The sequence below is a fragment of the Muscardinus avellanarius genome (assembly GCF_963383645.1).
Source record: "Muscardinus avellanarius genome assembly, chromosome: 8".
Classification (NCBI taxonomy): domain Eukaryota; kingdom Metazoa; phylum Chordata; class Mammalia; order Rodentia; family Gliridae; genus Muscardinus; species Muscardinus avellanarius.
Genome location: NC_137794.1, coordinates 3,411,060 through 3,427,309, shown reverse-complemented (window position 1 = coordinate 3,427,309; position 16,250 = coordinate 3,411,060). Strand labels below are relative to the sequence as shown.

The 16,250-nt window shown below is 42.1% G+C and overlaps 1 protein-coding gene across 1 annotated transcript in view; it reads left to right on the top strand.

Annotated features, from left to right (window-relative positions):
- The window catches only part of XPO5 (exportin 5), a gene marked incomplete at both ends in the record, with an annotated part of 45,202 nt that overhangs the window by 5,461 nt on the left and 23,491 nt on the right, over positions 1–16,250 (top strand). Inside the window, 8 exons of the mRNA XM_080700354.1 lie at positions 4,076–4,102; positions 4,618–4,803; positions 5,850–5,926; positions 7,817–7,916; positions 9,638–9,721; positions 11,277–11,402; positions 12,366–12,456; positions 14,686–14,814. Of these exons, the coding sequence (XP_080556480.1) occupies positions 4,076–4,102; positions 4,618–4,803; positions 5,850–5,926; positions 7,817–7,916; positions 9,638–9,721; positions 11,277–11,402; positions 12,366–12,456; positions 14,686–14,814 (820 nt within the window). The remainder of the gene's footprint in view (positions 1–4,075; positions 4,103–4,617; positions 4,804–5,849; positions 5,927–7,816; positions 7,917–9,637; positions 9,722–11,276; positions 11,403–12,365; positions 12,457–14,685; positions 14,815–16,250) is intronic.

Sequence of the window (16,250 nt, the reverse complement as noted above, 5' to 3'; positions counted from 1 at the left end):
TACTGGAGTTTGAACCCAGGAGAATGCTACCTCCGAACTATACCCCCAGCCCTTTTTTTCTTTTATTTTTATTTTGAAATAGGAAATGGAGTCTTGCTATGTTTTTGAGTCTTACCAACTTGCTGAGGCTGGCCTCACACCTATGATCTTCTTCTCTCGGCCTCCCAAATACTGGGATAACAGGCATATACCACCTTTTTTGGTACTCCGAGTGGAACCCAGGGGCTTTCTACCTCTGGGCTACACTCCCAGACTTATTTTATACTTTTTTTGCAAACAGGGTCTCACTAAGTAGCTGAATCTGGCTTCGAACCTGTGCGATCCCTCCTGTCTCAGCCTCCCAAGTGTGGGGATTACAAGTGTGCGCCACTATGCCTGGCTCTTAGTTTTCATTTTGAAACACCATCTCACTGAGTTGCTGAGGGCCTTGCTAAGTTGATGAGGCTGGTCTGGAACCTGTGATCCTCCTTTCTCAGCCTACCATGTATTAAGATTGCAGGTGAGTGCTACCATACCCAGCAAGTAATAGCTTTTATAAAAGGAAATTTTTTTTTTTTTTTTTTTTTGTGGTACTGGGGATTGAACCCAGAGGCATTGTACCTCTGAGTTACATCCACAGCCCAGTTTGTATTTTGGTTTAAAATAGTCTTAGGTTGCCGAGTCTCACTGTGTTCCTAAGGCTGGTCTTGAATCTGTGATCCTCCTGTCTTAGCTTCCCAAGTACTGGAATTACTGGCATGCACCACCACATTTAGCTTAGAAAATTCTTAAAATAGCATATAGGATAATAGTTGTGCTGGGATTGAACTCAGTGGCGTTCTACCTCCGAGCTACACCCCTAGCCCGATTTTTTATTCTTTATTTTGAAACAGGGTCTCACTAAGTTACAGAGTGCCTCACTAAGTAGCTGAAGCTGTGCTTAAACTGTGATCCTCCTGTCTCAGCCTCCCAAGTACTGGGATTACAAGTGTGCACAACCACGCCTGGCTAGAAGAACATGTTTTCATTGGAAAACCTATGTGTAGTTAGGCATGGCAGTGCATTCCTATAAAGTACTTGGGAGACTGAGACAGAAGGATTACAGGTTCCAGGCCAGCCTCAACAACTTAGCAAGGCCCCCTGCAACTTAGTGAGACCTTGTTTAAAAATAAAATAGTGCTGGGACTGTAGCTTAGAGGTAGAATGCATCTGGGTTAAATTCCCAGTACGAGCCGGGCGTGGTGGCACACGCTTGTACTCCCCGCGCTTGGGAGGCTGAGACAGGAGGATCGCACAGGTCAAAGCCAGCCTCAGCTACTTAGTGAGGCTCTCAGCAACGTAGTGAGACCCTGTTTCCAAATAAAATATAAAATAGGTCTGGGAGTATAGCCCGGAGGTAGAAAGCCTCTGGGTTCCACCCTCAGTACCACCAAAAAAAAAAAAAAATTCCTAGTACAACTAAAATAAATAAATGCATCTGTGAAGGGGATACACAGTGAGTGGGAGGGCTCTTTTCATTTTCCCTTAGAAAGGGAACAATTGTTCCTAAGGGGAACAATTGTCATACAGTAATGACCTGCCCATACCGTCTATGACATGGGTCAATTTTTGGAGGAAATGGGCAGAAACTCAAGTATATTCTATCCCTACGTTGAGTTATTTAACTATAGGAGTCAGGACAATTTTTCCTGAAGTACATATGTTTATTATCTAAGAAATGATAGTAGGTTAGTGGTAACTGTCAGTGTGTAAATATATATATTTTTTAAATTAGAGAAGAATCATTTTCATTGGAAAAGATAGCATTGCACAGGAAAGATGGTGTCTCACCTTTGTTAGGATATCAGCATCTACATAAAATCAACTGAGAAACTGATCTTAGGAAGTTATGAACACTAAAGCTGGGCAAAATAGTTCATGCAGCAACTCAGAGGGTTGAGACAGAAGGATTGCAATTTGTGGAGATCCCAAGAAAATTAGATTTTGTCTCAAAATAAAAATATCATAAAAGAGGCCAGAGGTGTACCTCAGTAGTAGAATGCCCCTGAGTTTAATTTCCAATACCTTGGAATAAAAGTTAGGAACACTGGTACAATGTTCCTGAATATTGAGGTAACTTTCTTGGCTAAGTTAGGACCTTTACACCTATACTGTAAGCATTTAGTTATTTGCATCTTAAAAGATGCCCAGCCATGTATTTTATATGAGAAGCATTATAGCACTGTATCATTAAAAACAGTCTTCTGGCTAGGCACAGTGGCACACAGTTGTATTCCCAGTACATAGGAGGCTGAGACAGGAGGATCGCAACTTTGCAGCCAGCTTCAGCAATTTAGTGAGGCTCTCCGCAACTTAGACAATAAAGAATAAAAATTAGGGTTGGGGTGTATCTTGGAGGTAGAATGTCTCTGAGTTCAATCCCCAGTACTGCAAAAAAAAAAAAAAAAAGCAACAGCAACAACAAAAAACTTTATGTGCTTTTTTTGTTTTGTTTTGTTTGCGGGTCTAGGGATAGAACCCAGGGGCATTCTACCTCTAAGCTACACCCCCAGATCTATTTTTTCTTCTTTATTTTAAAACAGGGTCTCACTGAGTTGAGGAGGGCCTCACTAAGTAGCTGAGGCTGTCCACGATCTGCGATCCTCCTGTCTCACCCTCCCAAATGCTGGGATTACAAGCGCGCGCCAGCACACCCGGCAACTTCAATGTTTTTTGTTTGTTTGTTTCTGTGGTGTTGGGAATGGAACCCAAAGACATTCTACTTTCAGCCTTATTTGATTATTTTTTTTATTTATTTGTTTATTTATTTATTTATTTGCAGTACTAAGGATGGAATCCAGGGGATTCTACCTCAAAGCTACACCGCCAGCCCTATTTTTTTATTCTTTACTTTGAAACAAGGTCTCACTAAGTTGCAGAAGGCCTCGCTAAGTAGCTGAGGTTGTCTATGAACCCAGATTCTCCTGTCTAGGTATATATAGTACTGGGTTTGAGCATGTGCCACCATATCTGGCCTTATTTGATTTTTTATTTTGAAACAAGGTCTCAGAATTAAGGAGGGCCTCACTAAGTTGCTGAAGCTGGTCTCCAATTTGCTGTTGTCCTGCCTCAACCACTCAAGTGATGAAATTATAGGTGTGTGCAACCACACCCAGTTCATGCAGCATTTTTATGGAATTTGTAATACAAAAATAAAATTCAGTGGCGTTTGTACATATTTATATTAAACAGCTGAACCGCCTTTTTTTTTTTTTTTTTTTTTTTCTTGTGTGTCTGGGGATGGAATACAGGGGCATTCAACCTCTGAGCGACACTCCCCTGCCCTTTTTTTTATTCTTTACTTTGAAACAGGGTCGCACTAAGTTGCAGAGGGCCTCACTAAGTAGCTGGGGCTGGCCACGAACCATGGCCCTCTGGTCTCAACCTCCTGAATGTTGAACGCCCGGCTAACAGCCATTATTTTGATGTAGTTAGCATCTCATTTCTTTGTGTATGTGTTATTTGTATAGTTTTTGTGGGGTTTTGTGTATGTGATTTCGTGTAGTTTTTTTGCAGCCCACACTTGCATGGTAATAAATTGTACTCATTTAATTTTGCTTCTTACTCTAAACTGCTCTTAGGTTCTTAGTAAAGTTGTCTTTCTCAAGGTTAAAGGTTGCATATGTCTTTTCATTGTTTTTGCAGTGTTTAATGGTTGAACCCCGAGCCCAGTGTATTCTAGGCAAGCACTCTACCCCTAAATTATACCCCAGGCGCCTTAAAGGTTTGCTTCTGTAACTGGGCATTGTGGCTCATGCCTGTAATCCCAGTATTTGGGAGGCTGAGGTAGGAGGATCAAAGCTCCCAAGCTAGTCTCAGCAATTTAGCAAGACTTCAGAAGCATAGTGTGACCCTGTTTCAAAGTAAAATAGTGAGGTGTATCTCAGAGGTATGTTGGTACTGGGAGCTTGTTACTGGGTTCAATCCCCAGTACCAAAAAAAAATTGCATTTATATTTAACAGTCATTACTCAAGGCCCTTGACTATTGGGGTAAAAAGTTATTATGTAGCTTTTTGCTCATTAAACACATTGAATCTTTATCATTTATTTTTTCAGAAGACAGATACTTCTCAAGAGTCAAAGGTAAGAGTTCTTCCTGCAATTGGAAGGTGGTTTCTTGAAGGCTTTCAGGTATGGGGATGCAAAGACTTAGTGACCTCAGCCTTTTTTTTTTTTTTTAACTGAACTATAATGGATGGGAGGAAAGGGAGGTAAATTAGAATATTTAAGATATTTGGAATTTCTTGAAAAAGATAAAATGGGCATGTATGCCAGTATGGTCTTTTTGAAGGATACTGAGGAAATGGTTGCATAACAGAATATTTTGGGGGAGTGGTGAGTTGGCCCGGGCCACCCTCCCCCCCCCCTCATGCCATTTTGGCATGGGGCTGTAACTATTTTCTGTATTTCTGTCTTTTTAATAAACTTCTTTAAATCTTAAAAAAAAAAGAATATTTTGAGTTCTCTGTCAGCATCTGTTATATGAATACAGTTTTTAGAAAAAAAGTCTTTTCCAAATTAGAAAATCCAAGTTCAGTTATAAGCACAGTATCCTTAACTTTAGGACTTCATGACCAAAGTGATTTCTTTTCAAGCAGGCTCAAGCAAACTGTCGAGTAGGAGTTGCAGCACTGAATACCCTGGCTGGCTACATTGACTGGGTGTCTATGAGTCACATCACTGCTGAAAACTGTAAACTCCTAGAGATACTGTGCCTGCTCCTGAGTGAGCAGGAGCTGCAGTTAGGAGCAGCAGAGTGCCTTCTCATTGCAGTCAGCAGGAAAGTAAGTTACACTTCAAACTCTTTCATTCAGAGGCTCTGAGTTAGGGAGTGTGTCTAATACATGTTATGGTAGGAAGACATTGAAAGGCTTGGGATTTAGTCTTTGAGGCCAACATACTAGCTGCGTACAACCCCTTGGGACAATAGTTTGCAACATTCTAGGGGTCCATTGACAGACCATACGAAGATTTGTCAGACTACTTTGTTCTTTAAACAGCCATGATTCTTGGCACTTTGCACTTAGATAAAAGTAATATTAGGCTGGGCATGGTGGCACACACTTGTAATATCCTGTACTTGGAAGGCTGAGACAGGAGGATCACAGGCTTGTGGCCAGCCTCAGCAATTTATCGAGGCCCTGTACAACTTAATGAGACCCTCTTTCAAAATAAAGAATAAATAGGGCTAGGGCTGTAGCTCAGCGATAGACTGCTCCTGAGAAGCCAGGCGTAGTTGCACACACTTGTAATTCCAGCATTTGAGAGGCTGAGCCTGCAGGATTGCAGTTCGTGGGCAGCCTCCACTACTTAGTGAGGCCCTCTGCAATTCAGTGAGACCCTGTTTCAAAATAAAGAATAAAAAATTGGGCTGAGGGTGTAGCTCGAGGCAGAGTACCAGTGAGTTCCATCCCCAGTACCACAAAAAAAAAAAAAAAGAATGCCCCGCTCCTGGTTCAATCCAGGAGTTCCAATCCCCAGTTCCACACACAAAAAAGAAAGGTCATATTAAAGTTTAAAGCTCATTGTTATGTCAAAGAATCTTAAATGGTGGCTTTACTGGCATAAATTGTCTTGGCTAACAAATGGGACTGTGAATCTTGTCTCCATAAGAATGTTATCTTCAGATGTGATTTACTTTGCTATCGTATTAGCATTCATCGTATTAGCATTCTTGCCCAGCACATTTAAAAATATAAATTTTATCCAGTCTTGATTTTAAACACTTGGCTTTTTTCCCGGTGTTCAGTAGCCCTATAGAAGATGTTAGTACTTTGAGGCTTTCAGTGTTAGTATGTAATGACTTGTGTTTCCCTGAACTTGGGTCTAGGGCAAGTTGGAAGACCGCAAGCCCTTGATGGTCTTATTTGGAGATGTTGCCATGCATTACATACTTTCTGCTGCACAGTGAGTATCTTTTACCTTTCAGTGTGATGTGGCATGTTGGGGGTTGGTTTGGTTTGGTTTAGAGATGAACCCAGGGCATCCTAAGCACTGACTCTACCACTGAGCCACACACCTCGCCCTACAGTGTTTTCTAATGCCTTCATTTTTATATCTTATTTGGATATGCTTTAAATTTCTACATAAATGCCAGCAGTTAGTTAACAGTGTTTATGGATAAAGTCAGACAATCTTAAAAGGACTGTTCAAGCTGTTTGAAAACTTTTCTGGACACAGGCTGTGGCCCCTGACCCAGGCCTTCACCTTCACACTCTCAGAGAGCGGCGCTCCTGCACTCTTCCTCTGCTTCTGGTGTTGGCTGGGCCTCTGAGCACCTGGCCCCTAGCCTGACGATGTTTTGCTCTCTGGGCCAGCGTCCGTCCTCGGGCCATCCTGAGTGCACGGACCCAGATGCTCCTCCCTGCTCTCCTCAACACAGTCAATGCACAGCGTGCTGAGGCTGAGGAGGCAAAAGTTAGAGATGTGTACATGATACACATGCTGTGTGCTGAAGTAATGGCTTTGTCTCTTTTCATCCATTTGCGCTGGGAAATATGAAAGCATTTCCTGGTATGTGCTTCTTACCACAGAGTCAGGTAGACCTGTGTATTGCATGTAGTTGAGGTTGTCGCGACACCCTCTTTTGACCCTCTTCATTTACTCTTGGTCCCAATGACTAGCGAAAAGGTGTGTGAGGCACGTGTCATACTTAGTATCTCTGGCCAGTGACACTGCATTTTTTATGACCTTCTTTTCTAAGGAGAATAGCTTATCTTTTGAGCAGTCACGGTACTCACTGCTTCTTAGGTCCAGTTGGTAGTTCTGTAGAGGCCATGAGATTCACCTGAAGTGTCCTGCCTCCATTGCACCGTAGGCACGTACCACACCCTCGGTTAGTAAAGCTATATGATCCAAATCCGGAGAATCAGGTTCCACAGCCTGCAGTGGAAGCCGTAGCATTGTGCCACCTTCAGTATCACTGCTGGGCGTGTTGACCCTGAGGCCGCTGCAGTCTATTATGCTGCTTTGCGGTGCCGGCCAATATGGCTGCCCTTCACATCTGTAATCATTTCTCTTAAGTGAATAGTCCTATGTCTTTTCAAGTCAGGTTTTGCCACCAAATAAGTTACATTTTTTATTTATTTGTTTATTTTTTTGTGGTACTGGGGATGGAACCCAGGGCTTTCTACCCCTGGGATACACCCCCAGCCCTATTATATAATTTATTTGGAAACAGGGTCTCACTAAATTGCTGAGAGCCTCACTCAGTAGCTGAGGCTGGCTTTGAACCTACGCGATCCTCCTGTCTCAGCCTCCCAAGTGCTGGTATTACAAGTGTGCACCACTACACCCGGCTACACATTTTAATTTTTTAATTTAGCAGACCTGTTTGGTTTCTGTAGGGCTGTAGGCCCAAACCAAATGATGCGGAAAAGTGAGACACAGTCTGATTTTTGTTTTAGTCCTTTTTACTTTTTCGGTGAAACAAGGAATGGTTACCTGCTCCTGAGGGATCTCTCCAAGTCTTCCCTGGGTATCAGAGTCTTTGTGCGTCTACTCATAAGGAGTTGCGATGTTTCATGCAGTCATGCAGTAAGCTTACAATGTTATGCTCAAGTATGGAGGACGATGTGGTGCGCAGAACTAGAGGGTCCAGTGACAGAGAGGATTGCACTGAACCAAAGACTGGTTCTGAGTCTTTCAGTGTAAGGTTTTTGTTACTTCTTGCTGTATGCGTGTGTGTGTGTGTGTGTGTGTGTGCCAGTATTTGAATGGTGAGGCACAAAGCAGACAGCTGCGTTTAATGGGCATCCCACTGCTTTTCTGGATTCACACTATTCTCTCATTGTGCAGGACTGCTGATGGAGGAGGCTTGGTAGAAAAACACTACGTCTTTCTGAAGAGACTCTGTCAGGTGCTGTGTGCTCTGGGCAGTCAGCTGTGTGCCTTGCTGGTAAGTGAGTGGCTACTTTCTGTAATGTTTCAGGCTATTTGGGGAGAGTATTTAGAAAATGGTATTTTTAAAGGAATCTGTAGATTTCATTAATGGGTTAGCCTGATGGGACATTGCCTGTGGGTTATTTCATATGACTCTATAGATTAAGTTATTTTAACATAATAAGGATTTAATGGTGGTGTGTGTGTGTGTGTGTGTGTGTGTGTGTGTGTGTGTGTGTGTGTTGCTGAGGATTGAACCCAGAGGCATTCTACCTCTGAGCGACATCCCCAGCCTTATTTTTTTATTTGGAAACAGGGTCTCCCTAAGTTCCTTTCTGAGGCTAGCTTCAAACCTTTGGTCCTCATGTCTCAGCCTCCCAAGTACTGCAGTAACAGGAATGCGCCACCACGCCCAGCTAAATGGTAAAAATGTAACTAGCCCATTATTAATATCAGCAGCGAACAGCCACATCTGTTGTGTATAAAATGAGTGTTGCCATTCTTGTGAAATGTGGTACTTATTGGATATGTTTCCTGATTGCACTGCCTGTTTTTCTAAAGTTGGCCCAAGAAACATGGCTTAATTAAAATACTCTTCCCAGTCTAAAGGAAATGTTACTGGATCATAGAAGAAAGCTTTATTTAGTCTGATTGACCTTGAAAAATCTGCCATTAGGGAATGTTATTTTATCTTATTTATTTATTTATTTATTTATTTATTTATTTATTGGTACTGGGAATGGAACCTCAGGGGCAATCTACCTCCAAGCTACACCCACCAGCCTTTTTTTTTTTTTTTTGTAGTACTAGGGATGGAACCCAGAGGCATTCTACCTTCGAGCTGCACCCCTAGCCCTATTTTTTTTTTTTTTTTTTTTAGTCTTTTTGTTTTTTAAAACGATCTCACTGAGTTGCAAAGGGCATTGCTAAGTATCTCAGGCTGTCTGTGAACCGCAATCCTCCAGTCTCCTAAATGCTGAGATTACAAGCATGTGCCACCACTAATTTTTAGTCTTTTTTTTTTTTTTTTCCCCAGTACTGGGGATGAAACCCAGAGGGATCTTACCACTGAGCTACACCCCCAGCACTATTTTTTATTCTTTATTTTGAAACAGGATCTCACTGAGTTGCAAAGGGCCTAAGTAGTATCTGAGACTGTCCACTAACTGCAATCCTCCTGTCTCAACCTCCCAAATGCTGGAATTACAAATGCGCGCCACCACGCCCAGCTTTTTGTTCTTTATTTTGTTTGTTTGTTTATTATTGGTGGTGCTGGGGGTGGAACCCAGGGGCTTTCTACCTCCGGGCTACACTCTTAGACCTATTTTATATTTTATTTGGAAACAGGGTCTCACTAAGTTGCTGAGAGCCTCACTAAGTAGCGGAGGCTGGCTTCGAATCTATGGGATCCTCTTGTCTCAGCCTCCCGAGTGTGGGGATTACAAAAGTGTGCTACCATGCCCGGCTTATTTATTTATTTGTGTGTGTGTGTGTGTGTGTGTGTGTGTGTGTGTGTGGTACTGGGGGGTGGAACCCAGGGCTTTCTACCTCCGGGCCATGCACCCAGCCCTATTTTATAATTTATTTGGATACAGGGTCTCACTAAGTTGCTAAGAGCCTCACTAAGTAGCTGAGGCTGGCTGCAAACTTGTGATCCTCCTGTCTCAGCCTTCCCAGTTACTAGACTAAGAAACGTGTGCCACTCTGCCTGACTAATATATCTTTTTTCTCCTACAGGGTGGTGATTCTGATGTAGAAACACCAGGGAACTTTGGAAAATATCTGGAATCTTTTCTTGCTTTCACAACTCACCCAAGTCAGGTAAACTTTATGCAGATAACTTCAGGTCGTTTTAATTAGGTAAACCACAATCAAGTACTATGCCCTTAAGTCTTAGTACCTCCTAAGTCTTAGTACCTCCTATTTATGATGTGACTCCTGCTGGGCGTGGTGGCGCACGCTTGTAATCCCCGCGCTTGTGAGACGGAGACAGGAGGATCACGCAGGTTTGAAGCCAGCCTCGGCTGGCTTAAGAGACCCTGTTTCCAAATAAAATATAAAATAGGTCTGGGAGTGTAGCCCAGAGGTAGAAGGCCCCTGGGTTCCATCCCCAGTACTACCAAAATAAATAAATAAATAAAATGTGACTCTTTAGGCCCTAGAGAATGCCATAGGGATCATCTCATTAGGAGAATTACTGGGTCTTCTCCCAGAGCCACACATTGCGGTAGGTGAGCAGCCCCCCTGGGTAGTAGCCTGGTAATGCTTAGTGAGGTGTGACTGAGTACTCGGGATTTTTGTGGGGAATTGAATCCCATTACTTTTCCCCTGAGCTGTGTGCTCCCTAGCCCAATACTTTTTACTTTTTATAAAAATTTTAAGTGTGTGTGTGTGTGTGTGTGTGTGTGTGTGTGTGTGTGTGTGAGAGAGAGAGAGAGAGAGACAGACAGACAGACAGACAGACAGACACTGACTTGAGGTTGAGGCCAGGGGCTTTCTTTTCCAGCTACACCCCAGCCCTGTTTTATTTTTATTTTTAATACAAGATCTCACTAGGTCAGTGCTACCTGCTGAGGCTGTCCTTGAATCTGCAATTCTCCTGTCTCGGCCTCCCAAGTACTGGAATTACAGGCATACACCACCATACCCTGCTATATATTTTTACTTTGGAACAGGGTCTCATTAAGTTCCTGGGGGCCTCACTAAATTGTTGAGGCTGGCCTTGAACCTGTGAACCTCCTGTCTTAGCCTTCCAGTTACTAAGATTATAGGTATTTGCCACTATGCCTGTCTTATTCAAAAGACTTTAAACAAAAAGATTTGATTAATTATATCATTTTTATTTGTTTTTGTATTTTTTTTTTTCTTTTGGCAGTGCTGGGGATGGAACCCAGGGGCATTCTACCTCCGCGCTACATCCCCAGCCCTATTTTTTATTCTTTATTTTGAAACAGGGTCTCACTGAGTTCCAAAGAGCCTCATTAAGTGTAGTAACTGAGGCTGTCCTCAAACCGTGGTCCTCCGGTCTCAGCCTTCCAAATGCTGGGATTATAAGCGTGTGCCACCACGCCCGGCTGATTAATTATCTTATTATAAAATTAATGTCATCAGTTAGTGGGTTTTCTTCTGTCACACTAAGATTCTAGTATTCTTTTTTTGCATATAAGAGAAAGTGGTAGTTCAGCCCACACTTCAGGAATTATACCTGACCACCGGCCTGTCCTATTAACAGGGATGCACTGAAGTAGAGGTGATTTCAAAGTGCTAAAGAGAATTATTTCTCTGAAAAATATAGTTGATAACTGCATGGCTACGTGATAATGTTAGTTATATAGAATACAAGTCTTTAACATTTTGTTTATTTTTTTTATTTTAGTTTCTGCGCTCTTCAACTCAGATGACATGGGGCGCCCTGTTCAGGCATGAGATTCTATCTCGTGATCCTTTGCTATTAGCAATAATACCGAAGTATCTTCGTGCCTCTATGACTAACTTGGTCAAGGTATATGACAGGAATCAAACCCTGCGGTGTGGGTGAATACACACAGTCAGACCTTGGCATCATTAGCAGCCCTGTACTGGTCACTGATATTTCTTCCTTGGGCAAATTTTCTTATTCTTCAGGGAGAAAGCAATCCATACTGGTTATTATAATTGCTCTCGCATATTTTAGAGCACTTACATACCAAGTACTGGTCTAGACACTAGGAAAACAATAGTGACCCTGCAGATTGATAGATGCTCTTCAGGAATTTGGCAGAATGCTTTGGAAGTACGTAGGCAAGTGGAGGTGGGAAGGTTCTAAAAGGAGGTGACACCTAGCGATCGTTTCCAAGGTCAGGTGCAAAGTCAGGAGGGTGAATAAACAGGCAGCAAGAGTGGGAACAAAGATTGTTCCTCCCTCGGTAGGAACTTGATTGTGAGTCCTCTGGGAGCTCGGGAGCTGCTAAGAGCTTTTGTAGCTGACAGACTCTTCATCTTGATTTGGAAAACAAGAGCATGGGACCCATCAGTGTCACCATTTTTTGCTCAAATAACTCGACACATACAGTATTCTAATTATCTACCACGACTATGGCCTTTAGCATGTTTTTAATAAGACGTGTAGTTCACCACATTTATTCCCAGTGTGCAGCGCCTAATGCCAAACAGGTAGTTGTCAGTATTTTTCTTACTTATTGTGTGGTGAATTATTTTGTCTTGGGATGTCTTCATAGACCCTAAACAAATCCCAGAATTTAATTCTCCCTAAGTAACTTGGAAGAGGGTAGCAACTAAAAGTGTTTTCTACCACTCTTGGGAATATTGGAGATGGGAGCAAACTGTAGGTTTGGGGTAGAAGAGAGGTAGCTAGTTATGAAATATCTCACACAAGCTTTAACTCCCTTTAGTCCTTGGGTTCCTTGACTTCAAGCACTCTTAGTTTTGCTTCCGTCTTCTACCCTAACTGCCTTTCTCTTTCCAGATGGGCTTTCCTTCTAAGACAGACAGTCCTAGCTGTGAATATTCTCGATTTGATTTTGATAGTGATGAAGACTTCAATGCTTTCTTCAACTGTAAGTGGTGTACCAGCTGTATAAATCATTGTGCATGGCAGTTGGTTTCTTTTGTTTTGTTTTGTTTGTGGTACTGGGAATGGAACCCAGGGACTTTCTACCTCCAGGCTACACTCCCAGACCTATTTTATATTTTATTTAGAAACAGGGTCTCACTAAGTTGCTGAGAGCCTCACTAAGTAGCTGAGGCTGCCTTCAAACCTGTGCGAGCCTCCTGTCTCAGCCTCCCAAGCACTGGGATAATAAGCATGTGCCACCATACCTGGCTGCAGTTGGTGTTCTTATTAAAGATTCCAAGTCTGGATGGCCACCTGATAAAATTTAACTTCTCATCAGAAGGCTGCGGGGACTGATTTTAACAGTATATTTTCTCTTTTCACCCAATTAATACACTGATGCAAGAATTTGAACACTCATGCTTAACGACAGTAACCATACTCAAGATACTCTTGAATTTTTTTCATACTTAGAATTAAATACCAGAGCCAAACATAGTGGCGCACGCTTGTAATCCCAGCATTTGGGAGGCTGAGACAGAAGGATCCTGGTTTGTGGCCAGCCTCAGCTACTTAGGCCCTCCACAAGGAACTAAAAAATAGGGTTGGGGGTGTAGCTCGAAGTTAGAGTGCCCCTGGGTTCCATCCCCAGTACCACTAAATTAATTAATTAATTAATTAAATACCATCTTACCATTGAGGTTTTTCTTCTCAGAAGGAGTGGAAAGATCCAGTGTATTCTGGTGTCCTAATTGTGTTCCAAGGTTTCTATAGCCTGCTTTGCTTTTCCCCCCCCCCCTCTTTTGTATGGGATTGAACCCAGAGGCATTTTACCTCTGAACTACTCGCTCAACCCTTTTTTATTTTTTGTTCTGAAAAGAGGGTTCTCACTAGGTTGCCAAGAGTCTCACTAAGTTGCTAAGGCTGGTATTGAACCTGTAATCCTCCCATTTCAGCCTCCCAAGTACTAGTATTATAGTCATGAACCACCATGCTCAGCTTCTTTCTTTTTAAAATAACTTTATCAAGATAAAAATAATTTACCATATACTCTGCCCACTTATATAACAGTTGCTTTAAAATATTCACACGTTTGTACAATCGTCACCACAAATGAATTTTAGAATATCTTTATAACTCCTGAAACTCTGAATTTATTAAGAATTATGAACCAGTCTCTTCATCCTTAAATCCCTAGACAACTATTAATCTCCTTTTTTCTCTATATTTTGCCTCATCTGAACATTTCATAAAAACAGAATTTTTTTTTTTTTGTATCTTGAATTGAACCTAGAGGCATTCTACCTCTGAGCTATATCTCCAGCTCAGTTTATTTTTAAATAGTCTCACTAAATTGCCTAGAGCCTTACTAAGTTAGAGAAGCTGGCTGCAAACCTGGGATCTTCCTGTCTTAGTCTCTCAAGTACTGGAATTACAGGCATGCACCACCACTCCTGGCTCAGAATCTTAATGTACAATCTTTTGTGACCGTTCTCTTTCACTTAGCATAATATTTTTAAGATTCAACTATGTTGTAGCATGTATCAATACTTTATTTTTAAATGCTAATAATATCTCATTGTATATATATGCCACATTTCATTAATCTGTCAGTTAATTGACATTTGATTTATTTTCACCTTTTGACTTATGAATAATGCTGTGGTGACCATTTGTGTACAGGTTTTTGTGTGAACAAAATTTAAAAATTTGAGGAACTACATTCTTACCAACCTGATTTTCGTGTGTGTGTGTGTGTGTGTGTGTGTGTGTGTGTGTGTGTGTGTGTGTGTGTTTTGCTGGGAATTGAACCAAGGAGCATTCCGAGCTCTACGTCCCCAGCCCTATTTTTATTTTTTACTTGGCAATAGGGTCTCACTATGTTGATGTGAGCCTCACTGAGTTGCTGAAGCTGGCTTTAAACCTGTGATCCTCCTGTCTCAGCCTCCCAAGTACTGGGACTACTGGCATGCACCACCATGCCACGATCTGATTTTCTTTTAATTCCAATAGAAATGGGAACCCAATTTTAGTTTTCTACTTATAACATTTAGGGTAGGACAGCTTTCAGAAATCTTTTTTCTTTTTTCCTAGATTGATTAGCTTAGCAAAACTGTCAAAACACAAGTCCACAAAACATTTTCTTTGAAAATCCCCCTGGGGTGGGTAAGTGAATCAGCATTAACTAAGCACCTGCTGTATGCCAGTTACCAAGTCCCATCCTTTCCCGCAGCCTCCCGAGCCCAGCAAGGAGAGGTGATGAGGCTGGCCTGTCGCCTGGATCCCAAGACTGGCTTCCAGATGGCGGGGGAGTGGCTCAAGTATCAGTTGTCCAGTTCTGCTGAAGCTGGGTCTGTGAACTGTAAGTTTTTTTTTTGTTGTTTTTTGTTTTTTTCATTATTAAAGATTAATGAAGTAATGTATCAAAAAGTGTACGTAGGAAATAAACCTGAGTCACGGGTCAGGAAAATATACTAATAAGAGAGCTGTGTTTGCTGCCTAATCCATTCTGTGGAGCTAGCGTTTTCATTTGCTCCCCCAGACCAGATAACCTATACTGCATTGTAGATCTGTTAGATAAGGCCAGTCCATATAGATGTAAGCTTTGCCTTCGTTTTATTTTTCTAAATGTCAGTTCGTTGTTTGTTGTTGGTTTTGTTACTTCATATCTTAATAATTGCTTGTCTAGACATAAGTTTTGAGAACTTTTCAACCACGTATGCATGGCACTATTCCTAAGTTCAGGAAGAATCTCCTGTTAAGCATAGCAGGAAAAGTATTGGGCTTTCCTGTATTTTCCAGACACCTTAGAACCTCCTTCTACCCAAATGAATCAGTCAGTTAACTTCTCTCTACTCATTAATGTGTTTTGTACGTGACAGGATTGACAAAGCAGGAAACAGTAAATTAACTAGTAGTGCAAGTCACTATTTAGAAAATCTCCGTTTCCAAGTAGACCAAATGTTTAACCTTTGTGGGAATTAACATTCAATTGCATACTACTTATAATCAACTCTGGATGTCTTTTACAGCTGGGTTTTTGTTTGGTTGTGTTGTTGTTGTTGTTGTTGTTGTTGTTGTTGTTGTTGTTGTTGTTGATTGAACCCAGGGGCATTCTACTTCTGTGCTACACCCCAAAGCCATATTTTTTAGGGTTTTTTTATTTTTTATTTTTGGTGGTACTGGGGTTCCTAGAAGCCCTTCTACGTCTGGGCTACACTCCCAGACCTATGTTATACTTTTTAAACAGGGTCTCTCAAGCCAGCGTGGCTGACTTCAAGCCTGCGTGATTCTCCTGTCTCCACCTCCCAAACGCGGAATTTACAAGCTGCCCGGCTGTAGGCTTTATTTAGAAACAGGGTGTCACTAAGTTGCAAAGGGCCTCACTAAGCAGCTGAGGGTGGCTGTGAACCTGTGATCCTCCTGTCCTCTTTTTAGCCTCCCAAGTGCTGGTATTACAAGCGGGCACCGCCATGCCTGGTGACATCGGGTATCTTGAAAGTGTCCGTGTGCCCCAGCGAAGCTAGTCAGTGGCAGCGCGGATGGAGCGAGGAAGTGAGCCCGTCGCTTTCTTGGCGCCTTGCTCTTGCTCTTGCATTGCTGCGCTCTGGTAACATCTCCACACAGAGGGTGGTGCCGTTCACTAGGCGTAGCCCTAGCCTGTCCTGAGGCTCTTGTGACACAGGATTTCGTAGCAATCGTTTCTCTGTTGAAAGAATTCTTGTGGTCTTAAATATCTTTATTATTTGAATTCTCGTGAATGGGTTTTAAAGTGGGAGGAGGGGAAAGTTAGTATTA